Here is a 26,231-nt window from a genome sequence, read left to right as displayed (position 1 = left end):
TCTGAAAAAGTCACAGGAATCACATTGGCTTCTCCAATTACATATAATACCTACGTGTGTGTGTGTGTGTTTGTGTGTGTGTGTGTGTATAGTGTATATATATATACTATATATATCACAAGCTGTGTGTATATATATATATATATATATATTATATATACCACACGCTATATGTGTGTGTGTGTGTGTGTGTGTGTGTGTGTGTGTGTGTATGTATGTTATACACAAATGTAGTTTAAGTAAAAATTTCCAATCTGGGTTGACAATGCTACCCCCAAGAACCATAAACTATCTAATACCAGGCATGGGAAACCCCTTTTTGAATTGTTGGTCAGGGCTGTCCAAGCAGTCCCTAAAACATACAGCTGATTGTTGTTGCCCTTGGATGCATCCTAGAGGTTGAAGATAAATCTCAATTGCCATAGACACCATGTATACTGGATGCAGGACCCATAGGATCAGAGCGGGACCCAAAAGCCTTCTCCCCAAGGACTAGCTTTCATGGTACCAGAAGGTACCGTGTAAGCTTCCACGGGAGGGACACAACCCACAGTTGTACTGAGCTATTATGCCTATGAACTAAAAAAACAACTGGCGTGGCATTATACACATAAGGGAGCAATAAGTGGCTTTCTCAGCTTTGTGGTATCCAACAGCTTTTTAAGGAGGAAACTATGCCTGGTACTGGAAACTTAGCCAACAGTCAAGGGCTAATGATGGTAGAGGAGACCCTATGAGGAAGGGTTCATATATTTGAATACTTGGTCCCCAGTTGCTGGAACCGTGTGGGAAGGGACCAAGGCTGGGAACTGAACTGAGGTCCTTTGAAAGCGCAACAAGCGCTCATAACTGCTGAATCCTCCTTCCGGCTCCCGTAATTGAAATATTTTAGTTAACTCAAAAGAGGGCAAGACAGAACAAAAGATACAAAAATGGATTAACCAGATTAGAACAAAACGTAAATATAGTAATCATAAGCCTACATTTTACCAGTTACTATATTACATGTGAATGTACCAAAAATAATTCCAGTGAAAACAAAGTTAGTCTCTTTGACTTTTGAACTGACTTGGAACGCATAAAACATGGTTACCAAGAATAGCTGAGAGCAGGGGTTTCTGGAGCAAATGAATTAAGGTGTGACTAAGAACTCCTGGAGAGGGAAGCTGTGTCTACAGAGAGGGACTGACTCATTAGACCCGGAGTGCTGTGGAGAGAATGGAATGTTGCTGGTCCAAAGGCTAATTACCTTATCTTGAGCTAGCTTTAGCCAGGAACGGCCATTCCTTGCCTACTAGCGTCCTGTGACTAACAGATAAAAATCTTTTGAAATCTTAATTTAGCAGACTACTACCAACCCAAAAGCTAAGAATGTCATCAGATAGCATCCCAGGCCTATTGAAAAGCTTCTCCCAGCTTGCTGTAACCACTTCGCCTAAAGCACCCACCAATGCATTTTAAACTTGCCTTGATTTATGACTTTCTTTGTACTGTCAAACTCTAAAGCTCCGTGAAACTGCTTCCATGTTGGAACATGGAATTTGGGGCACCCTAAATCTGTGTTCCCAAGCTATGATCATTAGAACGGCTCCAAAATAAACCAGCTCTCCTTCCCTTTCAGATGAGAGCTGTGGCCTTTTTATTGACAATTATGGAGCCATAACCTGGGGCTCAGAGAACGATCCAGTCTTCACTGGATGAGCTGGGTACCCGCGTGGACCCACCGAGTCCAGGCCATTGCTTATTTCCTCCGGTGGACTGTTGGTGAGTTCTTTCCTGGGTTCTGGACCTCCCATGGTTTGGTTTCTGAGATGGTGGATGAAGGCCCTAATTTGATAGCTACCGATCTGGTCTGCTTTCACGTATTTAAGGTCTCTAGCTCGTTTGCTTTGAAAGCATTTTAAGACATTTAGTTCAGTTTTGCTTGTTTGCTTTCTGATCTCTAAAGGCAATTTGGTTTTTGAAACTTTGAAGGTATTTTGGTTTCTGTTTTATTTTCATTTGGCCTGTGTTTCCTGATGCTCTTCTAATGTCTAACTCTGCTTTCTCCATGATGTTCCCTCCTGTGACATGGCCAAGCCTGTCACAAGAATTGTATAAGTGCCTGATCATAAAGACCCCAATGAGGCACTTGTTCCCTCCCATCCATGTATCAGGGGAAACACCCCACAACATGCAATGGCCTCAGGCCTAATCGAAAACCGAACAGACAAACCCCATGAAGGTCAGAAGTATTTCACTGGCACTCCTAGGGAAGACACATATAAGGGACTGATTGGTCACCAGTGTCTGGAACACACTCATGTTTGTGTAGAGGCAAGATAACCCTGAGGTCCAGTGGGAGAGGATGGGGACCTTATGGTTGAAGCTGAGGAAGCCAGCCCCAAGAGTATCACATAAATCAACCTAAGCACATATTCCCCAGCTAGCACAGACAAGCCCATTTTCTTTCGACTTAAAAGGAATAAGAGACAGTTTATTCTACAGCAATTCTGAGTGACTGTGGCCCAGGAACACAGATTTAGGTTACCCCAAATTCTATGTTCCAATGTGGAAGGAGTTTCGTGAAGTTTATTATGATAGTTTTACAGAACAAAGAAAGCTATAAATCAAGGCAAGGTTGAAAGATATTGGTGGGTACATCACCGAGGCAGGCATAGCAAGATGAGGAAAGGTGTTCTACAGGCCTAAGATGCTACCTGGTGACATCCTGAGCTTTTAAGTTAATAAATTACAAAAGGTCTTATCTATTACTCACCTTTGACATAGAGGCAGGCAAGGGATGGCTGTTCCAGGGCTAAGGCTAGGCCCAGGTTAGGTAATCAGTCCCCAGACCTGTAACAATCCATTGTACTGCAGTTCCCATCAGTCCATCAGTCCCTGCAGACACATCTTCTTTCCAGGGCTTCCCATTCATAATTCTCTCTGTGGACCAAGGATCCCATTTTATGCACGTGGGGACATGTTATTTATGAAATATTATAAAGTCCCTCATAGCTAGGAAGGGTCATTCCTAGGACCTGATGTAGATGAGCTGAATAGTGCGCAGGCCAGCTGTTTTCGGGAGAGATGAACAGCTGGTAAAGCCATTAAGAAAGAAACTCCCGATCATGTCAAAACTATTAGCCATCATGACCCAGATATGAATTATTTTTCCTGCATTCTCTTTATCTGACATAACGTTTACATGTGACATATAACAGTGTTACTAGATCTAAACTTAAGTAATCAAGAACACAGTGTGGCCTAAGGGAACGAAGGTAACAGATAAAGGACACATCTAAAATAACAAAAATTTGCCTAATTTAAAAACTAGATTGACTACATGTTTCCCCTGTATTTATAGTTATTTCAACTCTATGAGTTATCTCACTTGTATTCAAATGCTTAGAAACAGAACTTTGAACTTTGAATGAAGCCACTGTAGTATCATCCGCCCACTTTCAACTAATAAAATAAATGCCGTTTAATTCATTTTTGAATGCCAGCTAATCATTCTTGTATCTAAAATGTTTTAGATTTTAGATGTAAGAAACATCAGTACTTAAGGTATAAAACATCAAGAATGTTGTTATTAGAGATTGATATCTTTTGTATAACTTGGATAAAAAAGGTTAACACAAATATTTGGGTCTCTCTAGCTAGAGTAAGTGGAGTTCAAATTTAATTGAAAAACTATTTTTTTTTGTTTTATTCAAGTATAGATAACACACACACAGTGAAATCTCTTGAATCTTTTAAACACTAGTTTTGAATAAGGTAGGGGTTTAGAGTAAGCAAACAGTCATAACAAAAAGGCATGATCAAATGAAAGGATGTAATATCTTCATTTGCAACTTCATAAAAACCAAAGTTAATATTATTTTATCACTTAGAAATAGACCAGGTAGAAATAGTAAATATCATAGACAATTTTTTTTGTCTAATTACAAAAGCCTTTTCTTTTTAGATAGTCAGTTATTGCTTTAACCATAAAAAACAATTCTGTTTGGAGAGTTGTGTCTATTTTGACTATTCCTAACAAATTGAATAGTGATTGTGAAACTTGCTTTCATGGACAAATATTTAAATCTGTTCATACAATTTGGTCTATTAGACAAACAAATAACACAAACATTGTAAAGGACTTTTATCTATGAACTAAAATTAAAATCACAGTCTTCATCTAAGGCTAAAGGAAACCAGATGATTTCATCAACTAAAAGGAAAAAAGTCATCACATCAAAGACTCCCTTCTGATGAAAAGATCAGAACTGTCTCCAGGTACTTCTAATTCAACCCTGGAAGAGAGAACTCAAGGGGGTGAACTTTCTCACATCATTGGAGAGCACATTCATGGTGAACTTTAAAAATGCCGGGTGATACTCACCTGCAACACCACTGACAACTGAGCAGAGAAACTAAACATCTCTCTTACTTTTTGTTTCTTAAATACTTCAGTAATTGGATTTTTACAATTGTCTATGATATTAAATTTCTACCTGGTAAATTTCTAAGTGTTAAATAATACTAATCTTGGCTTTAATGAAGTTACAAATGATGAAACTATATCCTGGGCCATAGTCACACAGAATGGATGGAGAATAAGCTCTCTTATACCCTTTGAGGGCTGTGGTTTTTTTGGTTGACAGAAGAAATAACCTTCAACTGTTTGAACTGTCACAAAAATCAACAAACAAAACAAAAACCCCCAACAAAACCAAAGAGTTAAGCTAAAATAAATCCTGTCGTTTTGGACGGCAGGTGTCTTTTTCATTTGCAAAATTTAATTTGTCTTTGCTGAAAAACTTACAAAGATCTCTGAGTATGCCATGTAGTAACATATATCTTAAAAAAAAAAACATATGTGTGCCCACTCTTGGAGGCTAGACGGTGATATTACGTGCCTTGCTCCATCCCCCTCCACCATAGTCCCTTGACACAGATTCCTCACTGCCTCTTGGGCTGAGTGGTGATCCTCCTGTCTCCAAATTTCTCTTCTAATAGTAATGTAATGTAATCCAGGGCTTGGAAATAAGCGATTAAAGGCGATTTAATAAATCTACAACTGCTTGTTATCAATGTCCATGTCAGTATAGGGCACTGCAGGCCCTTCATGGGAGTTTTCCAGGCTATTACTAATATGGGATGGCTTTGACAGCCTACAGTGCTTAATAGTCTGGCCAAGAATCGGGGTGGAGAAGGGCTACACAAATCTGAAAGCAGAGAATGAGGTTTTGAGGCAAGACACGAGGTGTAAACTTATCTCTCAGCAGCTTACAATTGCTTATTCACTAAAAGTGAGCCCTAACCTTTGTACATCATGTTGGTTAGATTCTGTTGATGCCAAACGGAAGAACATTTCTCTGGGACTATATTAACATGATTAGGGCTATACCCTAAGTGTAAAATGAATAAAGCAAATGTCACATTAGTTCAGAAAAGAAGTAAACACCAAAGGTATAGCAACTAGCAGGTGTTTTTTTTTTTTTTCTTTTCTTGTTTTTTTTTTTTTTTTTTAAGGTAAAGCTGTGACAAAATGACGTCTTGGGGCGCAAAGCAGATAAAAGTCGGGTAGCAGCAATACACTTTTCAAACTGTTGAGCATTTAAAATGTGTCTTTCCAATGAAGGAGTATGAGTGTGTGACACAATCTCCTAAGAGTTTTTATTGGACCAAAGACAAGACAAAGAAACAGGTAGCCAGGACAGGACAGACCTGCCCTGGCTGAGTGTCACTCTGAGGTTCAGCCATCAATGTGGACAAGCAGAATCTGCTCCGGGCCCGAAAGGATAAGACCCAGGTCCTACATGCCAGTGTGTGTCACAATAGCTATGTGACCTTGTCCAAGTCCTAGAAACCGAGCTCGGTGGGTGATGTTTCTTATAGAGAGGTTCCCATGGAGGTCTAGCAACTTCTGGGCAGGGGGACAAGGAGTGAGCCGGGGTGGGCATCTTGCTAGCTGACAGGGTATCCAAGTTCATGCCCTCTCCCCTTGCTGGCCAGACTCGATTCTCTGAGCCACAGGGATGAGCGGTTTGAGTGCAGAGGGCAGAAAGGCGAGGGTGAAAGCAACTTGTGCACGCGTGCGACCCGCGTCTCCCCGCACCCAGCATCGGGGCTCCGCGCGCCGCGCCGCGCCGCGCCAGGGGAGCGGCACCACCGGAGGCAGACACGGTGCGAGCCCGGGCGACAGCAGCCAAGTGCCCGGGAATGGCAACAGACGCCGCACGGGCGCGCGCGGGGCGCTCCGAGCCGACTTCGCTACCGGTTTCGGCGTCGTCGCGCCGGAGCCGCCCCACCCAAGAGCGCCCGGCCCCAAGTTTCCCGGGCTATGTAATCCGGGTGCACCTTCCGCTTCGGGGCCTCGCCATCCGCCAGACCTCAGCGGCGGGCGAGAGGAGGAGGAGGAGGTGGAGGAGGAAGAGAAGGAGGAGGAGGAGGAGGAGGGAGGCCCCCAGCTGTTGGCCTCCAGCCCGGCCAACTCCCGCTCCCAGCCTGGCTGCGGCCTTTTGTACCCGCCCCACGTGACCCGCCCAGCGGCTCTTCCCTCCCCGGCCGGCCCGCCCTCCGGCCCTTCCCGGCGACCAGCCGGCTCTTCCAGCTCCCCGGCTGCCCTCCCCCCGCGCCCCTCCGCGCTCCTCCCCCGCCGCCCCCTCCCGCGCAGGCTGTTCCAGCTCCCTCCCCGGGCAGCCGTTCCCTCGCGACGCTCCCCTCCCCCCGCGGCTGTTCCGCCGCCTGGCCTCCCCTCCCCCCAGTCGGAGCTCACTGTCTCCAAGATGGCGGCCGTGTCAGTTTGGGGCATCTCCGCGGTCCGGGCCGGGCCCCCGGGATCCCGGCTGTCTTCCCCCCAGGTAAGTAGCCGAGGGGCCGCCCCCGGTGGCTCCCAGCCGCCGAGCCCGAGGCTCCGCCGCCCCGGAGTCTCCTTGGGCGCCTCGCGGGGTCGGCGGGCGGCTGCAGGCCCCGCCGCGGCCTGCGCCGCCTCCCGCTGCTCTGCGCCAGGCCTCGGGCTGGGCGCCGCGGCCGCCCCCTCGCGTCCGACTCCGCGGCCCAGCCCGCGCCGCCCGCTCCGCCCGGTCCGCCCGCTCCGCGCCTACGGCTCGGCGCCCTCGCTCCGCCGGCGGCCCGCTCCCGGGAGCCGGCGCTTCCCGGGCGGCGAGCGTCCAGGCCGCGGAGCCTGGGGCTGCTGTGCGGGCTCGCCCGCTCTCCCTCGGGGGCGCGCCCGCCGTCCGCCCGCCCGCCCGCCCGTCCGCCGCTCCCGGCGCCGGGCGCGCACTCCGGGCTGTGCCGAGTGCGCGGAGACCCGAGCCGGCTTGAGCCGAGCCGGGGTGACAAGCCCGGTGGGTGCCGTGGTGTGCAGCAGGCGGCACGTGTGGTGTTGTGTCTGTCGGACTGTCAGCCCCGGGCCGGGCCGGGCGGCGGCGGGTTTGCCTGTCAAGAGCTCTGCGACTTCGGGCCGGACCTGCCCGACCTGTCAGGCTCCGTCACAGCCGGGTGTCCCCCTCGCTGCTCCTCTGAGCCGGCCCCCCTCGGAGCTGAGAGCTTGGGGCTGGGGACCGAGCTGACGGTGCTCCCAACTCCACGTGATTTCATTGTTAACTTAACTCTGCGGGCCGTGTTTCCATAGAATGGGAACGGCGGGCGAGGCGGTCCGCGCGCGGGCAAACTCGTGGGCTCTGCCGCTCCAAGTTTTTTAAAGTTCCTTGGGTTTTAAATCGAGGGCGCGAAGATGTGTCTTGGGTTGGGAGGCAGAGCGGGGAGGGCTTTCGGAGCCGGCTGGCCTGTCTGTCTGGCAGCTGGTGTAGTTTCTGAGAGTTAGGGTTCAGATCCTCAGCGCGTTGGTTTCTGCAGACCTGGAGATTGGGGAAACTTCCGGCCGGAAAGACAATGAGTGACTGTCATTCATTCTTTCACCTGAAATCTTAACCACATAGGACGCTCCCAGCTTCTTAGATCCCAATTCTCGTTATTTTAAAGTTAACGTCTCTCTATATAAACTTTACTGGAGTAATAATCCTGTTACTTGTTCTCTTAAGACTTTCACCAAAATGAAGCAGGCACTCCCCCTCCCCCGGAGACTTGAGTTAGCTTGTTTTGAAATACATTTTGCCCCAGGTGCTAATGTTTTGTCGCACCCTTTCTTTCTTATCGGAGTTATAGTACTGTTTCTTCCCCAACATGTATCAGTTTTCCTTTTGCTTTTAACGACACTATTAAGACTACTTGCTGGAGGACATGACTTCCCCCTCCCCTGTTCTAGCTGTATTTATGTTGTACATGCTTCTCCAGAACAGGAGAAGTTCTAAGTGAAACTTAGTTTTGGAGGGAAAAATTGGAATTCATTATTTTAGTGATTAAAAAAATGCGTATCTGCCGGATTCTTGACCCCAAAGAGTAGTATGTTTGTTACTGTTTTGCTTACTAATGTTCACTCTGAGATAGTAATTTCAAATTCACATCTTTATCAGATATCACATCTATATCAGATATATTCTCTATAAACACACAGACAATACTTATTTTCTATACTATACATTTCATGTGTAGCATGTGCATTTGATCCCAGTGATTCTAGGTCTTATTTCTGGTTTATCTATGCATTGTTTATAAGCACTTTGACAGTTGTTATTCTCTTCAGTATATGAGTGTTAGTGAAAGTTTGAATGAAATTGGGTTATTTTAAAATTGTTTAAGCACTTTCACACCAAGCTATTTTCATTGTTTATGTTTGCATTATTATCCTTATTGTAACACATGAAGCATGCTTATTTCCTGTCGTAGATGAACTAGTCCAATTGTCCTCAGTGGTTTTCTGCATATCTTATTGGCTGTTTTCTCTCCGCTGGAATTTTGAAAGCTGATTCACTCTTGCTTTCATTGCAGGATTCTTTCTACTAACCCAGACACTTGTTGAAGTACTGAATAGTTTCTTGGGGAAAAATGTGGAGGAAGAGTTGAACCCGTAGACTGGTGAGCACAGATTGCGGAGGACAAACTAGCACTCCTCTGGTTACTTAGAGCTTAAGGTCATTCCTGGAACAACTCATTTGATTTCTTCATTTTACCTTAAATACTCATATCTTTTTTTCCTTCTGTTTTTATTTCAGTGGTTTCCAGTGATTGTTTTGGAATATTGATAGTACCATATTTAAACTCTAAAGAGTGCTTGATAAACGCATTGTTTTAAGAAAAGACTAGGATGTTTCAGTTGATAACTTTTTTTTTATAGAGTGGGCCTTGATAGAAAACTGACATTATTTTAATTGCTTTTCAGGCGTAAGATGCTCATTTCTGCTCGAAGCTGTGAATGAGATGTTTGGAGTACAAGAGTCGATGAGGAGTAGAGACCAATGTCTGGTGCTATTGAGGAGTTCGAAGACACTTAAAAAAAAACCAGTTGTTTTGATTTCTAAGGTAAAAGTAGGTTGCAGTTCTGTTTTGTGAAGGAGGGAAGACTCAGGCCAGAAATCTTGTATGCTATGGTTAACTGGTTCCCACCCTCCGAGAATCTTGTTTTCCATGGTGTAAGACTTACTCAGCATCAGGATAAGGGGTAGCGACTCTATGGATATACGGAATCCCTCACCATGGTAAAACTCGCTAACCCGTTGTATACGGAGTGGATTTTGGAGGCCATCAAAAAAGTCAAGAAGCAGAAACAGCGACCTTCAGAAGAAAGGATTTGCAATGCAGTGTCTTCATCCCATGGCTTGGATCGCAAAACTGTTCTAGAGCAGTTGGAGTTGAGTGTTAAAGATGGGACAATTTTAAAAGTCTCAAACAAAGGTCTCAATTCCTATAAAGATCCTGATAATCCTGGGCGAATAGCTCTTCCTAAACCCCGAAACCATGGAAAATTGGATAATAAGCAAAGTGTGGATTGGAATAAATTACTCAAACGGGCATTTGAAGGCTTGTCAGAGTCTGGTGGCTCAACTTTGAAAAGTATTGAACGCTTTTTGAAAAGCCAGAAGGATGTGTCTGCTGCCTATGGGGGCAATGCTGCCTCTGGCTTTCACCAGCAGTTGAGATTGGCCATCAAGCGTGCTGTTGGCCATGGCAGACTCCTTAAAGATGGACCTCTCTACCGGCTCAACACTAAGGCAGCCAGTGCTGATGGGAAGGAGGGTTGCGAGTCGCTCTCTTGTTTACCTCCGGTATCACTGCTTCCACATGAGAAAGATAAGGTAAGAAGCATTCGCATCAGTGTTGATGGTGCAGTTAAGACTAGGATTCATGTTCACATTTCTAGGAAGATACATAGATGGTGTATGTATGGTGAGTTCTAGCTGTGAAAACTTAATAGATGCTAATTGTTCCAGTACTTTAAAATCTTTGAAGTCTAAGATTCACAATATAGAATGTTGACTTAACTACAAGAACTTACTTAGCTTAGCATGAAAACTTGTGATTAAAGGTTCTTACAGTACCTTACTATTACAACTTGATGAACTTAGAAATGCTAGAGATTTGACTTTGAAGGAGTGGCTCACTCCAAGGAATCTTTCTTTCTTTTTCCATTTTGTTTCAGGCTGTCATTAGACAGGAATGAGACAGATTCTTAGGATCCATAGTAGGGGCTAGCAAATTAGTTATTCTTATTTCTGTGTTTTGTATGTGTTATATTTTGTTTTGTTTTGTTTTTTTTTCTGAGAAAGGGGGTCTTGCTATAAAGCCCAAGCTGGCCTCAGACCTTATCATCTTCTTGGCTCTGCCTTCCAAGAAGGGCTGGAATTACAGGTGTCTGCCACCACACCCAAGGTGGCTTTGTATATGATGAAATACTAAATGTTATTATTTGTGACAGCTATAGTTATATGGGACAGGAGTACAGTATTCTGTATTATAAAAAGTTCTGGGGCCTTTTGTCAAGACACATGTACCTTACTCTGTTGTATGCTATTGCTGTCATTTTATGTCCTGGTGGGTGTAGCTTAACAGTACATTTTGGCCCTTAGGTAGAATATTCGGGGCCAGGAAGACTTGTATGTGACTGTTCTTTCACATTGCTGGAGTGTCTTTATCAGTAGAAGGTACTCTGAATTGTTACTTGTAGAGTGAGCTCTTAATTTGTTGTACACCTTAGTGTATATAGCATGGAAGCTACTTCTGGGAGAAGGTTTTTGTTGTATAATTTTTGAAATGGTAATATAATTACAGTGTTCTCCATTCCCTTTCCTCCCTCCAAACCCTCCCATACACACCTCCCCACTCTCCTTCAAATTCATTGGCCTCTTTTGTCACTAATTGTCATTGCATACATGTACATACATACACACATATATTGACATATATACATTGCATATGTACATACATATATATATATTCCCCATTAGAGCCTGTTCAGTCCTCAAGTGTTACTTGTATGTGTGTTTTCATGGCTGTTTGGCAATGGACAACCAATTGTGCTTTTCCCCTGGGGAAAGCCACCTCTCTGATTCTGAGCTTTCCCCAGTTGCCTGTAGTTCCTTGTGTAGGGGTGAGGCCTTGTAGACTTTTCTCTGTCTAGTGTGACATGCTCATTGGTATCGTCCTTGTTTAGTTTTGTAGATGTATCCATTGGGACTGGAGTCCACAACTGCATTTGATTGGTTGTGCTTTTCTGTAGTAGTCTCCATTTGTTGCAAAGAGAAGTTTCCTTGATGAAGTAGTCTCTGGTTGTTGCAAAGAGAAGTTTCCTTGATGAGGGGAGAAGACTACACTTATCTGTGGTAGAAGGACAGATGTTCATAGATTGTTGTTAGGGAGTTAGTAAATTAGTGGTTGTCGTCTCTTCTCCAGTAACCAGGACTTCACTAGCACTGAAGGGTCAGCTAGGTTTCCAGTATCAGGCGTTGTATCACCTTCTTGCCGAGTAGGTCTGAAGTCCAATTAGACCTGCAGCTGTTGGCTGCCGCCAAGGTCTGGGTGCCACTGTTGCACCCTGAAGGTTATCATGCCCTGTTGGTCCTTGATGTGGTTCATAGGCTTTGTAGCTGGGTAAGACTATGGTTGCCTCCCTCCTTTGGAACCTTACATGGTACCTTCTGGTACTATGAAAGCTACTCCTCAGGGAGGGGACATTCAGGTCAGTTCCAGCTCAGGAGCCCCTGGGCTTTGTGTCTGAAGAGCATGGTGTCTTCAGTGATCGGGACTTACCTTCCACCTCTGGAGGGAGGGCAACTAAGGGCAACAGCAGTGGGTGCAAAGTCTCTTGGACAGCCCTCACCAACAACTCAAGAGTTTTCTCATGTCTGGTGTTGGGCTTATATTCAGTGGTCTTTGGTTATTAGAGGGGGCACCGTCAGTCTGCATGAGAAAAGTTCATGAAAACTATGTATGTTTGTGCACATTTATACACAGAATTCCATGTATTATAGTTGTGTGTGTGTAAGTGGTTAATGGTATGATTCCTTGTGGCTTTTACAGACGTCCTTACTGTTATTTTGTTCACCTCTCCCTCCTCCTGCATTCACCTTCCTCCCCTGTCCCTAAAGAGTACCTCCTTTCCCATCTTCCCTGTCAATCACTCATGTCCTGCTGTTTCCCTTTACCTCCTTCCATTTCTGCATTTACCTCCCTTCCCTCTGGAAGGAGCCCCCTGTGTATATTATATTTTACTGTCATTGTGTGTGTGCTCACAGAGGGCAGAAGAAGGTGTCTGATCCTTTAGAGCTTGAGGAATAGATGGTTGTGGGTTGCATGAAGTGGGTGCTACCAACTGAACTTGGGTCCCGTGGAAGAGCAGCAAGAGCTCTTAATCTCTGAGCTGTCTCTCTATCCTTCATTGTAGTTATTAGCATCCCATTAAAAATAACAATTAGAGTATTTTTCTTTTGTTTTCTGGTGTGTGGGGGTGTTGAGACAGTGCCTTTCTAGGTAGCCCAAATTGGGTTCAGCCTTGTAGAAATTCTCCTGCCTCATCTCCTAGTACTGGGATTGAGGCATGTACCATCATGTCTGGCAGTGGTATATTTTATTGGTGAATTATTTTATTTTTTAATAATAGTTTTTTATTTTATAAAGTTATAATTGTACCAATTGCTCCTTCCCTTTCCTCCTTCAAACCCCTCCCATGCCCCTCCTTAGACTCTCAAATTTATTGCTTTTTTCTTTAGTTGTTGTTACATATAGTTACATATATGCATATAAATGTATCTACTTTTCTAAATACATAAATCCAACCTGCTGAGTCTGTGTACTATTACTGTATGTCTACGATCTCAGGCTCGGGACTGGAGACCCAGCTAGGGAGACTTTCCCGTGTAGAAGCCCATTTCTCCCTCTCTAGCATTCTTCATTTGCCTGCAGCTCTTTGTTGAGGCTTGCATTCCCTCACGCTTCCCTCTTCTATGGTAGCGTGTCCATTGGGGTCTTCATAGTTCAGGGCTTGTTTAGGCAGCCATGTTAATGAGACTTCATGGGTGTAGCCGCTGACATTTCTGGGAGACACAGTCTTACAGCAAACTTCTGTTCCCTTGACTCTTAAAAATCTCTCCTCCTGCTCTTGTGAAATGAGCCCTCAGCCTAGGTGCAGAGTTTGTGTTGTGCCTTTACAACTCTCGTTTTGATCAGCTGTGGTTTTCTGTAACAGTCTCTGTTGCAAAGGGCAGTGTCTTTGATGAGGAGTGAGAACTGCACTTACCTGTGGGTATGAAGATGCATATTGGAGTTGGGGATGATGCTGGGTTAGTCAAGATCCAGGACTTCACTAGCCCTGGGAAGTTGGCTACGTTTCCAGTACCAGGCATGATTTGCCTCTTGCTGAGCAGGTCTTAAGTCCAACTAGAGAGTTGTTGGTTACTCACAAGGTGTGCATGCGACTACTGCATCCTTAGGGGGGTTGTGCCATGCTGGACGTTGTTGTGGGTCACAGGTGTTACAGCTGAGCAGGACTGTTGGTTGTGACCCTTCCTTAGATGTTTGCATGGTGCCTTCTGGTAAGATGAAGGCTAGTCCTCAGGAAGGAGCTATTATAGGTCAGATTCAGCTCAGGTCCTCTGGGTCCAGTGTCTGAAGTACATGGTTTCTTCAGCAATAGGTCTTGTCTTCCACCTCTGGAGGGCAACCAAGGACAACACAACAGCAGTGGGCTGTATGTTTTGGGAGTCTCAGTCTCTTGGACAGCCCTGACTACCAACTCAAAGCAGGGCTTCTCATGCCTGATGTTAGAGTTTTTATTTATAGCTTATGGGGGTATTGTCAGCCCAGATGGGAGGATTTCATTTAAACTATATATGTGTATGTGTACACATACTTAGATGTTATTATATGTAATTTTAGCTAGATAGATAATAATATGCTTACAACTCTTTTAGACAGTCCTTACTATTATTTTACTCCCTCCCTCTTTCCTCTGTATTTATCTCCCTCTCCCCTGAGTGCCTCCCCATCCCCATTTTTCCTTATCAGATGACTCGAACCCTGCTATTCCTCTCTATTGCTCTTCCCTGCCCCATGGTCCCTTTGTACTTTCCTGGTTTCTGCATTTACTCCAGGTTATAGACTCACATCTGAAGACTTGGAACTAGGAGTCACAAATAGAACATGTGATGTTTGTCTTTCTAGGTCTCGATTACCTCCCTCAATAGGATCTTTTCTAGTTTTGTCCATTTACCAAGGGTCCAATATAGTACATTTTAATTTAAAAAGATTTATTTTATTATTTATTTATGGGCTTGTGTGTTTGTGTGCATGTACTCTAGAAGGCCAGAAGAAGGCATTGGATCCTCTGGAGCTGGATTTATAGGCCCTCTCCATTCCCTTAAATTTTTTGAAAATTATTACTTACTTAGTATTTGAGAGAAGATCTCATATATCCTAGACTGACTTTGAATTTCTAGTGTAGCTGAACATGACCTTGAACTTCTTACCTTCCTGTCTCCACCTTCCATGCACTGGGATTACAGGCATGTGCCATCACAGGCAGTTGATGTGTAGATTGATTTCAGAGTTTCATATGTTAGCCAAGTACTCTACAAATTGAGCTATATTCCTAACCCTCATTGGTGAAATACTTAGAGATCTGTTTCAGGGTTCAGTTTGTCCTTTGAACTTCATGAGCTGGAAGCATACTTTTACAGATTGATGATCTGTAATCTTAACTAACAATCCCAAATACTTCCAATTCTGAAACTTTTGACCAACAAAGTGATTGCTCTTACTAAGCGTAAAGGTCCAAAATGCTCCTGGGCTTTAGATTTGGGGTTTTTAGATGAGGGATATTCAGCTGCTGGTATCTATGCAGATATTAAAAAAATTGAGGAACTCTGGAATCTGGAAATATTTCAGATTCTAAGCATTGTGTAAAAGGTGGTAAAGAGATTTCTTGCCTTTATGTTGATGTCTTGTCATCAGGAATCGATGCAGAATTATCAAGTAGTTCTCTGTCATTGGGCATTTGAGTATATGTTAAAATGTTCAAGTGGACAAGTAAATAAAGCCCTGTTTTGTGGTTTGGTGGTACAAGAACACCTATCTGTAGGAACTGTTTCTTGATCCCATGAAGCTAAGTAAAATATGATTGGACTTATTATCATTACTATTAAATGATCTAATGGGATGAGTTAGTGGCATTGCTGTGCATCAGTTATTGTATGTTTTTATTAGAATGCCTCAGTACTTGCATTTATAATAATTCCCTTTGCTGGAACTCTCTTTCTGTGTGTGTATTTGTCAGTCAGTCTCTATGTATGCAGGAGTCTCATACAGGAACTCTTAAGAATGAGCTGTCACTGAGCTACATGTAACATTTTAATTTTAAAAATATTGGCCCTACACTAAGTATCACCTGTATATATTCTTTAAAAAGCAGCCAGTTGATAATACAGTGCAGGATGAATACAAATTCTAGGATTCTGGGACTTGACTTTTGGAAAGACCCCTGAGAGCCATTGTACAGTAGTTTGCAGCTGGCCTGAAGACCTTTCCTAAGGCATTATGTTAAGGACATTTCATTCAGTGGAAAGCTACTGGTTTGCTTTGGTTAGAAAGACCTGTTCATTGCTACATAGCTAGAGTGCACAGTGTTCCTAGGTGAAATGACTATATTTGGAAGTATATGTTTAGGAAGATTGTTTTTCTTTTGAGTAGAATTCCATGTGCACTGAGCAGTAGAGTGAATTTTGAATTTTGAGCTGTTCTCAGTTGCTTTTATATCACTGAAATTACAATTGATGAGATTTGTTCTATATTTTTAAATGATTTTCATTTCATATGCTATTTTCAATAGTGTATTTCCTGAATGACTTTCCCCAAAGATGTGTAGAGCTCACTTTAAGAATTATAATACAGTGAACTCAAAGGTGAGAAATGATTTCTCCTCTGGATGGATTATATATTTCCTCCTCTCATTATATTTTAACTCTTTTCCTTCCTTTCTTTGAAACTACCTAGTCAGTTTCTATGGAAAATGGGTTGACTTGCTGTTATGAACCTCTGTATTCTAAACACAGACATATACACATCTCCAGAACACATTTGACAGTGATGGAGAAAGGAAGGTGTAGGCTAGAAGTAATTCTACTTTTAGTTGCCAATTAATTCAATAATCAAATAAGTATTGAGCACCTGTGTAGGCTACATACAATACTTGGAAGCGAAAGGACCATCTCTTCTGGGATGCTGATGTATCTGTTGACTTGGTTTGCTGTGGGGGGTACTATATTATATAGTTTATGTTCCATGTTACTAGTCTTTTTTAAAAAGATGTATTTATTTTTCTTTTATGTTGTATGAGTGTTTTGCTTGCGTGTATGTTTGTGTGCTATGTGAATGCAGTTCCCACAGAGGCCAGAAGAGGGTGTCAGATCTCCTGGAACTGGAGTTAGAGATGGTTGTTAGCTGTAGTGTGAATTGTGGGAGTCTTGTGGAAGAGCAGTCAGTGCTCTTGACCACCGAGTCATCTTTCCAGCCTTAGTGTAACTAGTTTTTTGTGATGATTGTCCAAATCATTCCATTGTTTTTCTGTAGAATATTTTTGAGCAGAATTATAATTTACTGAAACATTTTGTTGGAAAAGAGAGAGTTTTAATTAATCTTGAGTGCATTACTCAGCTAGGTAAGTAACCCGGATTAGAGAGATTAAGTGGTAAATCTGCTTCCTCTAATTACTTCTTTCTCAATACAATGATTAATTAGGATAGCCCAGATTATCTAATTTAATCGGAACTTGTATTCTAAATTTGTAGCATGTGTATGCAGATACTCACAGAGGCTAGAGTTGTTGGACTTCACTGTGAGCAGCCCTGTGTGGTTGCCAGGAACTGAACACAGACCTTCTAGAAGAGCAGTAAGTGCTCTAAGCTGCTGAGCCTTCTCTCCAGCCCACAGCTTAGATTTTTATGGTAGAGATTCTGACTAAAATGGGTTGTTAAAAAACAAACAAACAAAAAATAAATAAAATGGGATATGTTTTCAAGTTACTGAGAATGAAGACTCATACAGTTTTAGTGATTTGGAAATAGCCTTTATAGTATTACTGTTTCATTTTTTATCTCATTAGAATAGTGATGTTAGTAAGAATAATTTGTAATTGGTAATTAGCCTATTGTTGTGATAGTGTATTAAGAATGCAATGAATACTTGTCCTGCTTAGCAGAACTATTGTTCATTTAAAAAAAGAAAACCAAAAAAACTTGTAAATGTAAAAAGTAGTGCAGAAAGGATGAGGCTGTGGTGGCACAGACGGTAGAGAGTGTGCAGGACCGGCTTTGACTCATTGCACTTGCTAGTGTATGCAAGGCCCTGGGTTCGAGTCCCCAGAACTGCCCCAAATAGTAGATTTTTGGTCATGTTATCAGAATGGAACTGGATTAGTCTCAATTTTTAAAAATAATATATGGTATTTATACAAGTGGTATAATTTTGTAGGGATTGGCTTTTTCTGCAGATGTGTTCATTTTATTTGTGTGTGTCTGTGTGTGTGTGTCTGTGTGTGTGTGTCTGTCTGTCTGTCGGGCACATGAGTCACAGCACATGTGTGGAAGATTTTGAGACTCAAGCTAGCTTGAGTTACATAGCAAGAGCCTATCTCAAAAAAAAGTGTTACATTTAGCACTCAATGTATATTTAGTGTTAAATATCGAGGACAAGCTTGAGAAATTTGTAATATTACCAGTAAACTATACAGGGAAAGCAGCAGACAAGTTGGGGAGTAGAAAAAAAGTGTGTAAGAGTTTACTGTCTGTAAAAGAAGATAGCTCATTCCTGTCTGCGCCTTTCCATTTGTGTAGAGTGAGTCGATTCTGTATATATAGACGTATTATCAGACCTAGATCGGGGGCCAAATTTCCCTCCAGTAAATTGTGAACTGCAGTAAATAGAGAGCTGTTGGTTTGCAGTTCTTTTAATTTAACAGAGTATAGGTTCTGTGTTTTCTGAATCTTTGGCTACAGTGAAGTGTTTAATTCTAGAGTTTTCTATAGTTTATAATAAACAGAACTCATAACATAATATATTGATGCTTTGAGTGTGGTGTTGTATATCAGTGTTTCCAAGTCTATTATTTAGGGATTCTTTAAATATCTGATTAATAGTGTTTACGTTCTCTTTCAGTGTTTTCTTGTTTACTCTTTTTTTTTTTTTTCTTGAGACAAGAGCTTACTGTGGCTCAGGATGGCTTTGAATTTTTGATAATCCTCAAGGCTCAGCCTCTTGAGAGAGAGAATTACCTAGATGAAAATCCCTGTTCTATTTTTTTTTTTTGGTATTTTCAGGACAGGTCTCTGAATATAGCCCTGGCTGTCCTGGAACTCACTATGTAGACTAGACTGGCCTTGAACCTGCCTTTGCTTCACAGGTATCCCTACAGTATTCTTATAATTTGTTCTTTTTCTTGTTTTGGACATGGGGTCTTGTTATGTAGCCTAGGCTAGCTTTGACTATTGATCTTGATTCTGTCTCTTGAGCCTGGCTTTACAGGTGAGGCTACCACACCTGGATTTAGATTGTTCTTGTTGGCTATTTTCAGACTTGTTTTACTTGACCTCCAAGCAGCTTCTTATACTTGTTGACTGTTCTTTTCTCCCTCTACCTCTGGGATAATTCTTTCCTAAGCATTTTTCTTCTCTCCTCCTGTCTTTCTGGTAATGACTAAAGAAAATTTCCTGGCATTTTATCTTGTGCGTGTATCTTACTTGTTGTTATTCTTAAGGTCTATCTATTATTGTTTCCACCTCCCTGAGTTATCTCTAGACCTCTCTCTGCACTGATGATGAATTTCCTATCTTAATTCTAGACTTCTTTTCTGATTTCTGGACTTGGATAACTCACTGGGTAGCTTTTATCTGTATTATTTCTTACTGGTAATGACTGATGGGATTTGTTATTTTTAATGTCTGTGCTCTCCTAATTTGTTACTATATAGTAAGCCATTCCTATTCACTAACTCTTAAGATGGGAACTTCCATGTTATTTTTCACACCTCATTTGTTGTCTTTAGATTTAGTTCTGAGCTATTCCCACTCTTGTTATACTTTTGAATAACTCTGTTAATGAACCTCATCTCCGTTCTAGCCTACTGTTCTCATATGCCTGACCTTAGTTCCCTCATTGGTTTTCCTGCCTCCAATATCTTCCTCTCTTTCTGGTCAACACAATTGACCAGAATGACTTCATCTGAAGGGATTAAGAACATAGGCTTAAATCTTAGACCATTTGGATTAGCATTCCACACGGTACTGCTTGCTTTAAGACTTTAGGTAGTTTGCTTAATATTTCTGTACCACATTTTTCTTCCTATAAAATGGAGATTAACAGTGTCATAATGTAGCTATGAGAGTTTATGTTAATGTACATCAGCATTATGAAACTTGTGTAGTGATAAAAGTACTGTGGAGCTATGGTCTTCTCTAGTAGCCATATCCAGAATTAGCAAATGAGTTCTTAAATCGTGACTAGTTGAGGAACTGAAGTGTTAATTTTATTCATCTGTAATTCAGTTGCAATAGCTATACAAATAGTTACTGTACCTGACAATACAGAGCATATAAAATCCTAGGAATAGTACAAAGGTGCTCTATGTTTGCTAGTATTACCACTTTTTAAAATTAAAATTACCCCCCTGCTTAAACATTTTTCGTACCATAACATATATGACTTGTGACCCTGCCACTTGAGTTGCTCTGCCCTACTATATGAGAGTATGCCATTGTACTCTTGTGTATACCATGTGGATACTGGGAACAGAACCCAGAACCTTGGCAAGAGCAGGAAGTGCTCTTAAACAGTTGAACTTTCTCTCTAGTCTCCTAGGTCTCAGTTTTGAAGTCACTACCCTCCCAAACAAACATTGTGTTTTATGTTTTTTTATTTTTATTTAGTTTTGAGATACTGCCTTACTGTGTATCCCTGGCTGGCCTTGAACTCACAGGAATCTGCCTATCTATGCCTCCCAAGTGCTGGAATTAAAAGCATGCACCACCAAATAGGTTCAGCGTGCTTTGTGGTTTTTTTTAAATTTTATTTTAATTTTATGTGTATCGATGAATGCTTCACCTGCATGTGAATAGTACCCACAGAAGCCAGAAGAATGTGTTCGATCTCCTGGAACTAGAGTTAGAGGTGGTTGTGAGCTACCATGTGGGTGCTGGGAACAGAACCTGAGACCTCTGAAAGATCAGCCAGTGCTCTTTACTGCTGCTCCATCTCTCCAGCCCTACGCTTTGAACTTTTAAAGAAGCCTTTATTACAATACTATGCTTTAATTGATTCATGGTTAGGGTAACTTCCAGAACCAAGTAGGATATAGTTACTTATTTAAAAAAGCAAGTGGAGAGAAGGGTTTGCTTACTGGAAAACTGATTCAACGGGGAGGAACACAGCAGTGAGGCAGAGGTGAACACTTTCTTCTTGTTGTGTTAGAGAAGACCAGGAGTTTAAGGAACCATTTCTCAGTTGAGAAGACTAGAAAAGGCATCATCATTTTAATAGCAGCCAGGAGGCTTCCCACCACAGCCCTCAGTTCGGTAGATCCACTCCCTTTTCACTGTTGCTGTCGGCTTAGGCTTCATGATGGTCTCACCCTGCATTGTAAGAGAGACCACATGGGGATGAGGGAGTTGGACATGTGTAAGAACAACTAAAATTCATTACACACACGGATGAAACGATCAAAGAAAAGACACTTTTTAAAGGGAAGAGGTAACACGTGCTGTTAGATAGAGAGAATTTTAGTGTATTGTTGGTAAAAATGTAAATTAGAACAGCCACTGTGGAAAACAATATGGAGGCACCTCAAAAAATTAAAAGTATAATTATCACATGACCCAACTATCTTTTTTTCTGGGCATATGACCAAAACAAATGAAGATGCTAGCTTCTGAAGATATTGGTATATATTATCATTAAAGCATAACACTTGATAGCCAACATAGGGAAATACTGTATGTGTCTATTGAAGGGTCAGTGGACACACTGAAATACACTTGCATTCATTATTCTACCTTAAAACAAAGCAAAAGTCATGCCATTGCCACAATATGGATAAGATTGTAGTACATTACATTAAGTAACAAGGCCAGGGAGCCAATAAAATGTGTGTGTGTGTGTGTGTGTGTGTGTGTGTGTGTGTGCATGTGCATGTGTGTATGTGTGTGTGTGCACATGTGCAAGCACACACACACACACACACACACAAGTTCTAAAAAACAATGGAAGGAATTGAATACCCAGCAATTCTGTGGAAATTAGATATAAACCAAAAATGAAAATCACGGTTATGTAGAATACACAGGTCTGAGGATCTGACATAATTAGGAGGGCTGTAGGTAATAGTAACATCTATGAACATCTGTGAATTTTCCTGAGGAGTCCATTTAAGGTACTGGTACCACAGCAGATAAAAAGGAAGTCAAGAAATGGTGGATGTGCAAATTTGCTTGTACCATTTTATATTCTTGCATACATAACACATAGATATAGATCATCAATCATTTTAGTATGTAAATATGTCAAAATATATGGTATAGCTTAAATCTATGTAGTAAAAATAGTGAAAAATCCTAAGTTTTAGGACAGTTAGCACAGATAAGTCAAGACAGATTAAATAATAAGTTCATTTCATTGCCAAGCAAAAGAAATGTTTTATATGGTTGCTTTGTGGTCAGGTTTTATAAGGATAAAAAGGAAACATAAATGACAGTATATTGGTTAACGTGCTAGGCAAGTACCTGCTATAATTTGTTGTTAAATTTGTGCTTTGGGGTGTTGGGAACCTTTTATATGTAATTTTTCAGTAGACTTTCTTTTATTTTTCTTGCACGCTATATTTAGCTTTGTCATTTGTTTGTTTGCTCTTTTTAGATTAAAATAGCCTTTAAATTTCTATGTATGTTTGGTTTGAGACAAGGTCTGACCTTACACTGTGTAGCTAAGGTGACTTCGAACTCTTGATCTTTCGCCTCTGAATCCCAGGTGTTGGGATTAGAGCTGTTGGCCACATTTCTTAACTTTCAAAGAAGACTGATACACATAGTTTGTTTCTGGTGCCATCAGCTGAGTAGAACAAACCTAGACAAGGAAAAGAGAGGTAGCATCTTTTCCCATAAACTTCATAGAAGTGGTGCTGTCATGTTAGCTAGGTATTTCAGATTATAAAGAATTTTCCTTTCTCTTATTTATACTTTTCAAGCTCAGCACTTTCCAGCCACGTGACACTACCTTTGTAGAAAGTCTTACAACGCCCATGAAAATGACAAGCCTTGAAAAAATCCTCAATGTTCTTTTTGCATTTGTTACATATGTCTGTTAAACCATTCATGAAGTTGTAGTGTTATTAATCCTTGTATACAGCTCTTAAGATGTCTAGAAAATGTTTTTCACATTGTCATTGCCAGGTGTGATCTTCACATAATAGAAATTCAGTTGGTAGGATAAATTGCTTGCTGCTCAAGTGTGGGGACCTGAGTGCAGATTCCAAGCACCCATATTTTAAAAGCAGGTTTTTTTTTTTTTTTTTTTTTTTACATTTTGTATGGGGTTTGGGAGATAGAGACAGGAGAACCTGTGGAGCTCATTGGCTAGCCTGCCTTGCCAAATCCAGGTTTAGTGAAAGACGGTCTCAAAAATAAATAAATAAATAAATAAATAAATAAATAAATAAATAAATAAATGAAAGACGGTCTCAAAATAAATAAATAAATAAATAAATAAACAAATAAATAAATAAATGAATGAATGTAGAAAGCAACTATGGGAGACACCCAGTAGAGGCTTCTGGTCTCCACATGCACATATGCACCCATATCTACATGAACACATACACACACACACCACATACACGTGAAACAAAACAAAAAATTATTATTCTGAACTGCAGAAAGGAGGATGTACATAGGTTATGTGAATGCTGTGCCATATTATATGAGACTTTTGAGCATCCCTTAGATTTTGGTGTCTTTGGAGGTGGGGACTGGAAACAATTTCTTGTGGATACTAAGGGACTGTTGTACTTCCTTAATCCTCATTCAGTTACCATCTTTGTGAGATTATATTTTTTTTTTTTTTTTTTTTCGGTTTTTCGAGACAGGGTTTCTCTGCGTAGCTTTGCGCCTTTCCTGGAGCTCACTTGGTAGCCCAGGCTGGCCTCGAACTCACAGAGATCCGCCTGGCTCTGCCTCCCGAGTGCTGGGATTAAAGGCGTGCGCCACCACCGCCCGGCGAGATTATATTTTTATTTTTATATTTATATGCATTTTTTTATGCTCTGGATGATGCAAATCTTGTGATTTGCAAAATCTAAAAGACTTTCATGTGTAGATTCTGGGTCTTGATTGGTTTATTTATTTTGTGCATGTATGTCTGTGTATGTGTGTAGGTGCACAAGAGTGTGTGGATGTGTGTAGAAGGCAGAGCACAAGTTCTGGTGTCGGTCTTCAAGGGTCATCCACCTTTTTTTTTTTTTTTTTTTTGAGACAGGTTTTTCACTGGCTTGAAACTTGCCAAGTAGACTAGACTAGCTGGTCCACAGCCCTTGGTATTTGCCTGTCTGTGCCTCTGCAACACTGAGATTGCAGATGTACTCGGGCCAGAGTCACTGGTAGATGGTGAAGAAAGAGTGAGCTAGCTACCAGGTGAGCTCAGGCAGCCCTGCTTTACAGTGATCATCTCAAGCAGGCCTTCTTCTGTCAGATGTAAATGCCTTTTCATAAAAGGACAGCTTTCCAGAGCCATTCCAGTGTCTGCAGTTTCTCAAAATAACAAACTCAAAATAGGCCAAAGAAGTCTATTTTGGGGTAGCACATTCTGGCCTCCCACAGTCTTATTTTTGGGTGGTATATCCTGAGCCCCAGTAGGCTCTGCTGCATTAGTAAAAGGGAAGGTGACATTGAGTATCGATGAGCAAAATACCAAGGCATTTCTCTAGCAGGTTAGTCAAGCCTCCTCCATCTCTCTTAGTTCTTTGGTTCAGGCCTTCATCTTTTCGTTCTTGGGTTGCATACTTATCTTTCAAAATAGGTCCTTTTCATTCAGTAAGCTGTGACAAAAACAACACATAGGTCTCTTTTGGGTGCAGGGAATTGAGCCATCAGAAAAGACCCTTGTCCTAAGGGAGCGTCCATTATCTTGCTGACCCCTGTGTTTTTGTCTCCGTGTGCTCTCTGAAGTATTTATCCTTCACGTGTAGTACTTAAGTCTAGGGCCGTTTAGTCTTCTGGTATACTGTAGTTACAAGTAGGCACCACACTCAATTAGCTTCTCTCTCTCTCTCTCTCTTTGGGATCTCCCACCTCAATACAAATGAAAACAGCCACTACAGTCACTTGTCAGCTTTCTGTATTAATCAGGTTCTACATATGCAAATTCAGTCAGCTGAAGATTAAAATAAGAACATTTTTCTATGCTAAATGTGTAGACTTTGTCATTCCTTAAACAATGCAGTATAGCCATTTACATAGATAGCGTTCGCATTGTATTAGGTATTATAAGTAATTTAGAGATGATTTAAAATGTATTTGGGAGGATGTGCATAGGTTATGTGAATGCTATGCCATATTATATGAGACTTGAGCATCCCTTAGATTTTGGCATCTTTGGAGGTGGGGACTGGAAACAATTTCTTGTGGATACTAAGGGACTGTTGTACTTCCTAAATTCTCCTTCAGTTACCATCTTTGTGAGATTATATTTTTACTTTTGTATGTATATGCATTTTTTAATGTTCTGGATGATGCAAATTTTGTGATTTGCAAAATGTAAAGATTTTTTTTTAACACTCCTAGGGAGAAACTCTGCCAAAGCTTGTCTTAGACACACTTCTTAGTTGCTTCCATTGTAGAAGGACACTTTGTTACAGTGATCTTCATAAATAAAGGTACTTTATGATTGAGTGTATCATCTGTTCACTTATGTTACAGGTTATGTTAAGACCTAAAAAGATACATATTTTTAAAATCTTTTTTAAAAAGTGTATTTACTATTTTATTTTATGTGTTTGAGTATTTTGCCTGCATGTATGTTTGTGTCCCATCGGTGTGCCTGGTACCCTCGGAAATCAGAAGGTGGTATTGGATACCCTGGAACTGGAGTTATAGATGTAAGCTACGTGTGGAGTAATATGAATTGAACCTGGATTTTCTGCAAGAGCCACAAATGCTCTAAACTGTTGAGTCAACTCTCTAGCCCCAGCACCCAAACATCAAAAGGACTTCTATGTGTAGATTCTGGGTCTTGATTGATTGATTGGTTTATTTATTTTGTTTATGTGTGTCTGTATGTGTGTAGGTGCACAAGAGTGTGTGGGTGTGTGTAGAAGGCAGAGCACAAGTTCTGGTGTCGGTCTTCAACGGCCATCCACCCCTTTTTTTTTGAGACAGGTTTTTCACTGGCTTGAAACTTGCCAAGTAGACTAGACTAGCTGGTCCACAGCCTTAGGCATTTGGCTGTCTGTGCCTCTGCAACACTGAGATTGCAGATGTGCTTAGACCATGCCTGGCTTTCTTGACGTGGATTCTGGGCCTTGAGCTTTAGCCCCCATACTTGAAGTCCAAGCACTTAACCAGCTGAGCTGTATTGCCCCAGCCCCTTGTTTATATATATATATATAAACAATTTGGTTTGACTGCTTCATACTGTAGCTTATTACTTTTGGGAACATGTAGAACATTTTCCAATAGGATATTTTGTTACAAGTTGTGAAAAACTGATTTACAAACAGACTTTTGGACAAAATTAGGCTTCCGATTGACAGCTATATACCTGAAGAAGACAACATATATTTTTGGTCATTTTGTTTTGTGCTTTCTTAGTCACTGAGCTTGAATGATATGAAGGAA

At 41.6% G+C, this 26,231-nt stretch overlaps 2 protein-coding genes across 3 annotated transcripts in view; both read left to right on the top strand.

Moving 5' to 3' along the window:
- Window positions 1-5,832: 5,832 nt before the first annotated feature.
- LOC143269061 (uncharacterized) lies at window positions 5,833-9,575 on the top strand. 2 transcript variants are annotated; one of them, XM_076553638.1, is made up of 3 exons: window positions 5,833-6,833; window positions 8,863-8,949; window positions 9,254-9,575. In XM_076553638.1, exons 1-2 carry the CDS (start codon window positions 6,009-6,011, stop codon window positions 8,875-8,877), a joined length of 840 nt encoding a protein of 279 aa, XP_076409753.1. In that variant the 5' UTR covers window positions 5,833-6,008; the 3' UTR covers window positions 8,878-8,949; window positions 9,254-9,575. The 2 variants fall into 2 exon arrangements, with proteins under 2 accessions (XP_076409753.1, XP_076409754.1); XM_076553639.1 differs by lacking the exon at window positions 8,863-8,949 and having other exon boundaries at window positions 5,841-6,833.
- Window positions 9,259-26,231, top strand: part of Kat6a (lysine acetyltransferase 6A) — an 83,196-nt gene continuing 66,223 nt past the window's right edge. Inside the window, exon 1 of the mRNA XM_006982989.4 lies at window positions 9,259-10,166. Within this exon, the coding sequence (XP_006983051.1) occupies window positions 9,567-10,166 (600 nt within the window). The 5' untranslated portion in view covers window positions 9,259-9,566. The remainder of the gene's footprint in view (window positions 10,167-26,231) is intronic.

Source organism: Peromyscus maniculatus, chromosome 17, assembly GCF_049852395.1.
Source record: "Peromyscus maniculatus bairdii isolate BWxNUB_F1_BW_parent chromosome 17, HU_Pman_BW_mat_3.1, whole genome shotgun sequence".
Classification (NCBI taxonomy): Eukaryota; Metazoa; Chordata; class Mammalia; order Rodentia; family Cricetidae; genus Peromyscus; species Peromyscus maniculatus.
Note: the sequence above shows the minus strand (reverse complement) of the source record. Positions and strands in the feature narration are given on the sequence as shown.

Excerpts from the sequence above, each read along its gene's own strand:
- LOC143269061 (XM_076553638.1), top strand. The coding sequence starts at position 6,009 with ATGAGCGGTTTGAGTGCAGAGGGCAGAAAGGCGAGGGTGAAAGCAACT.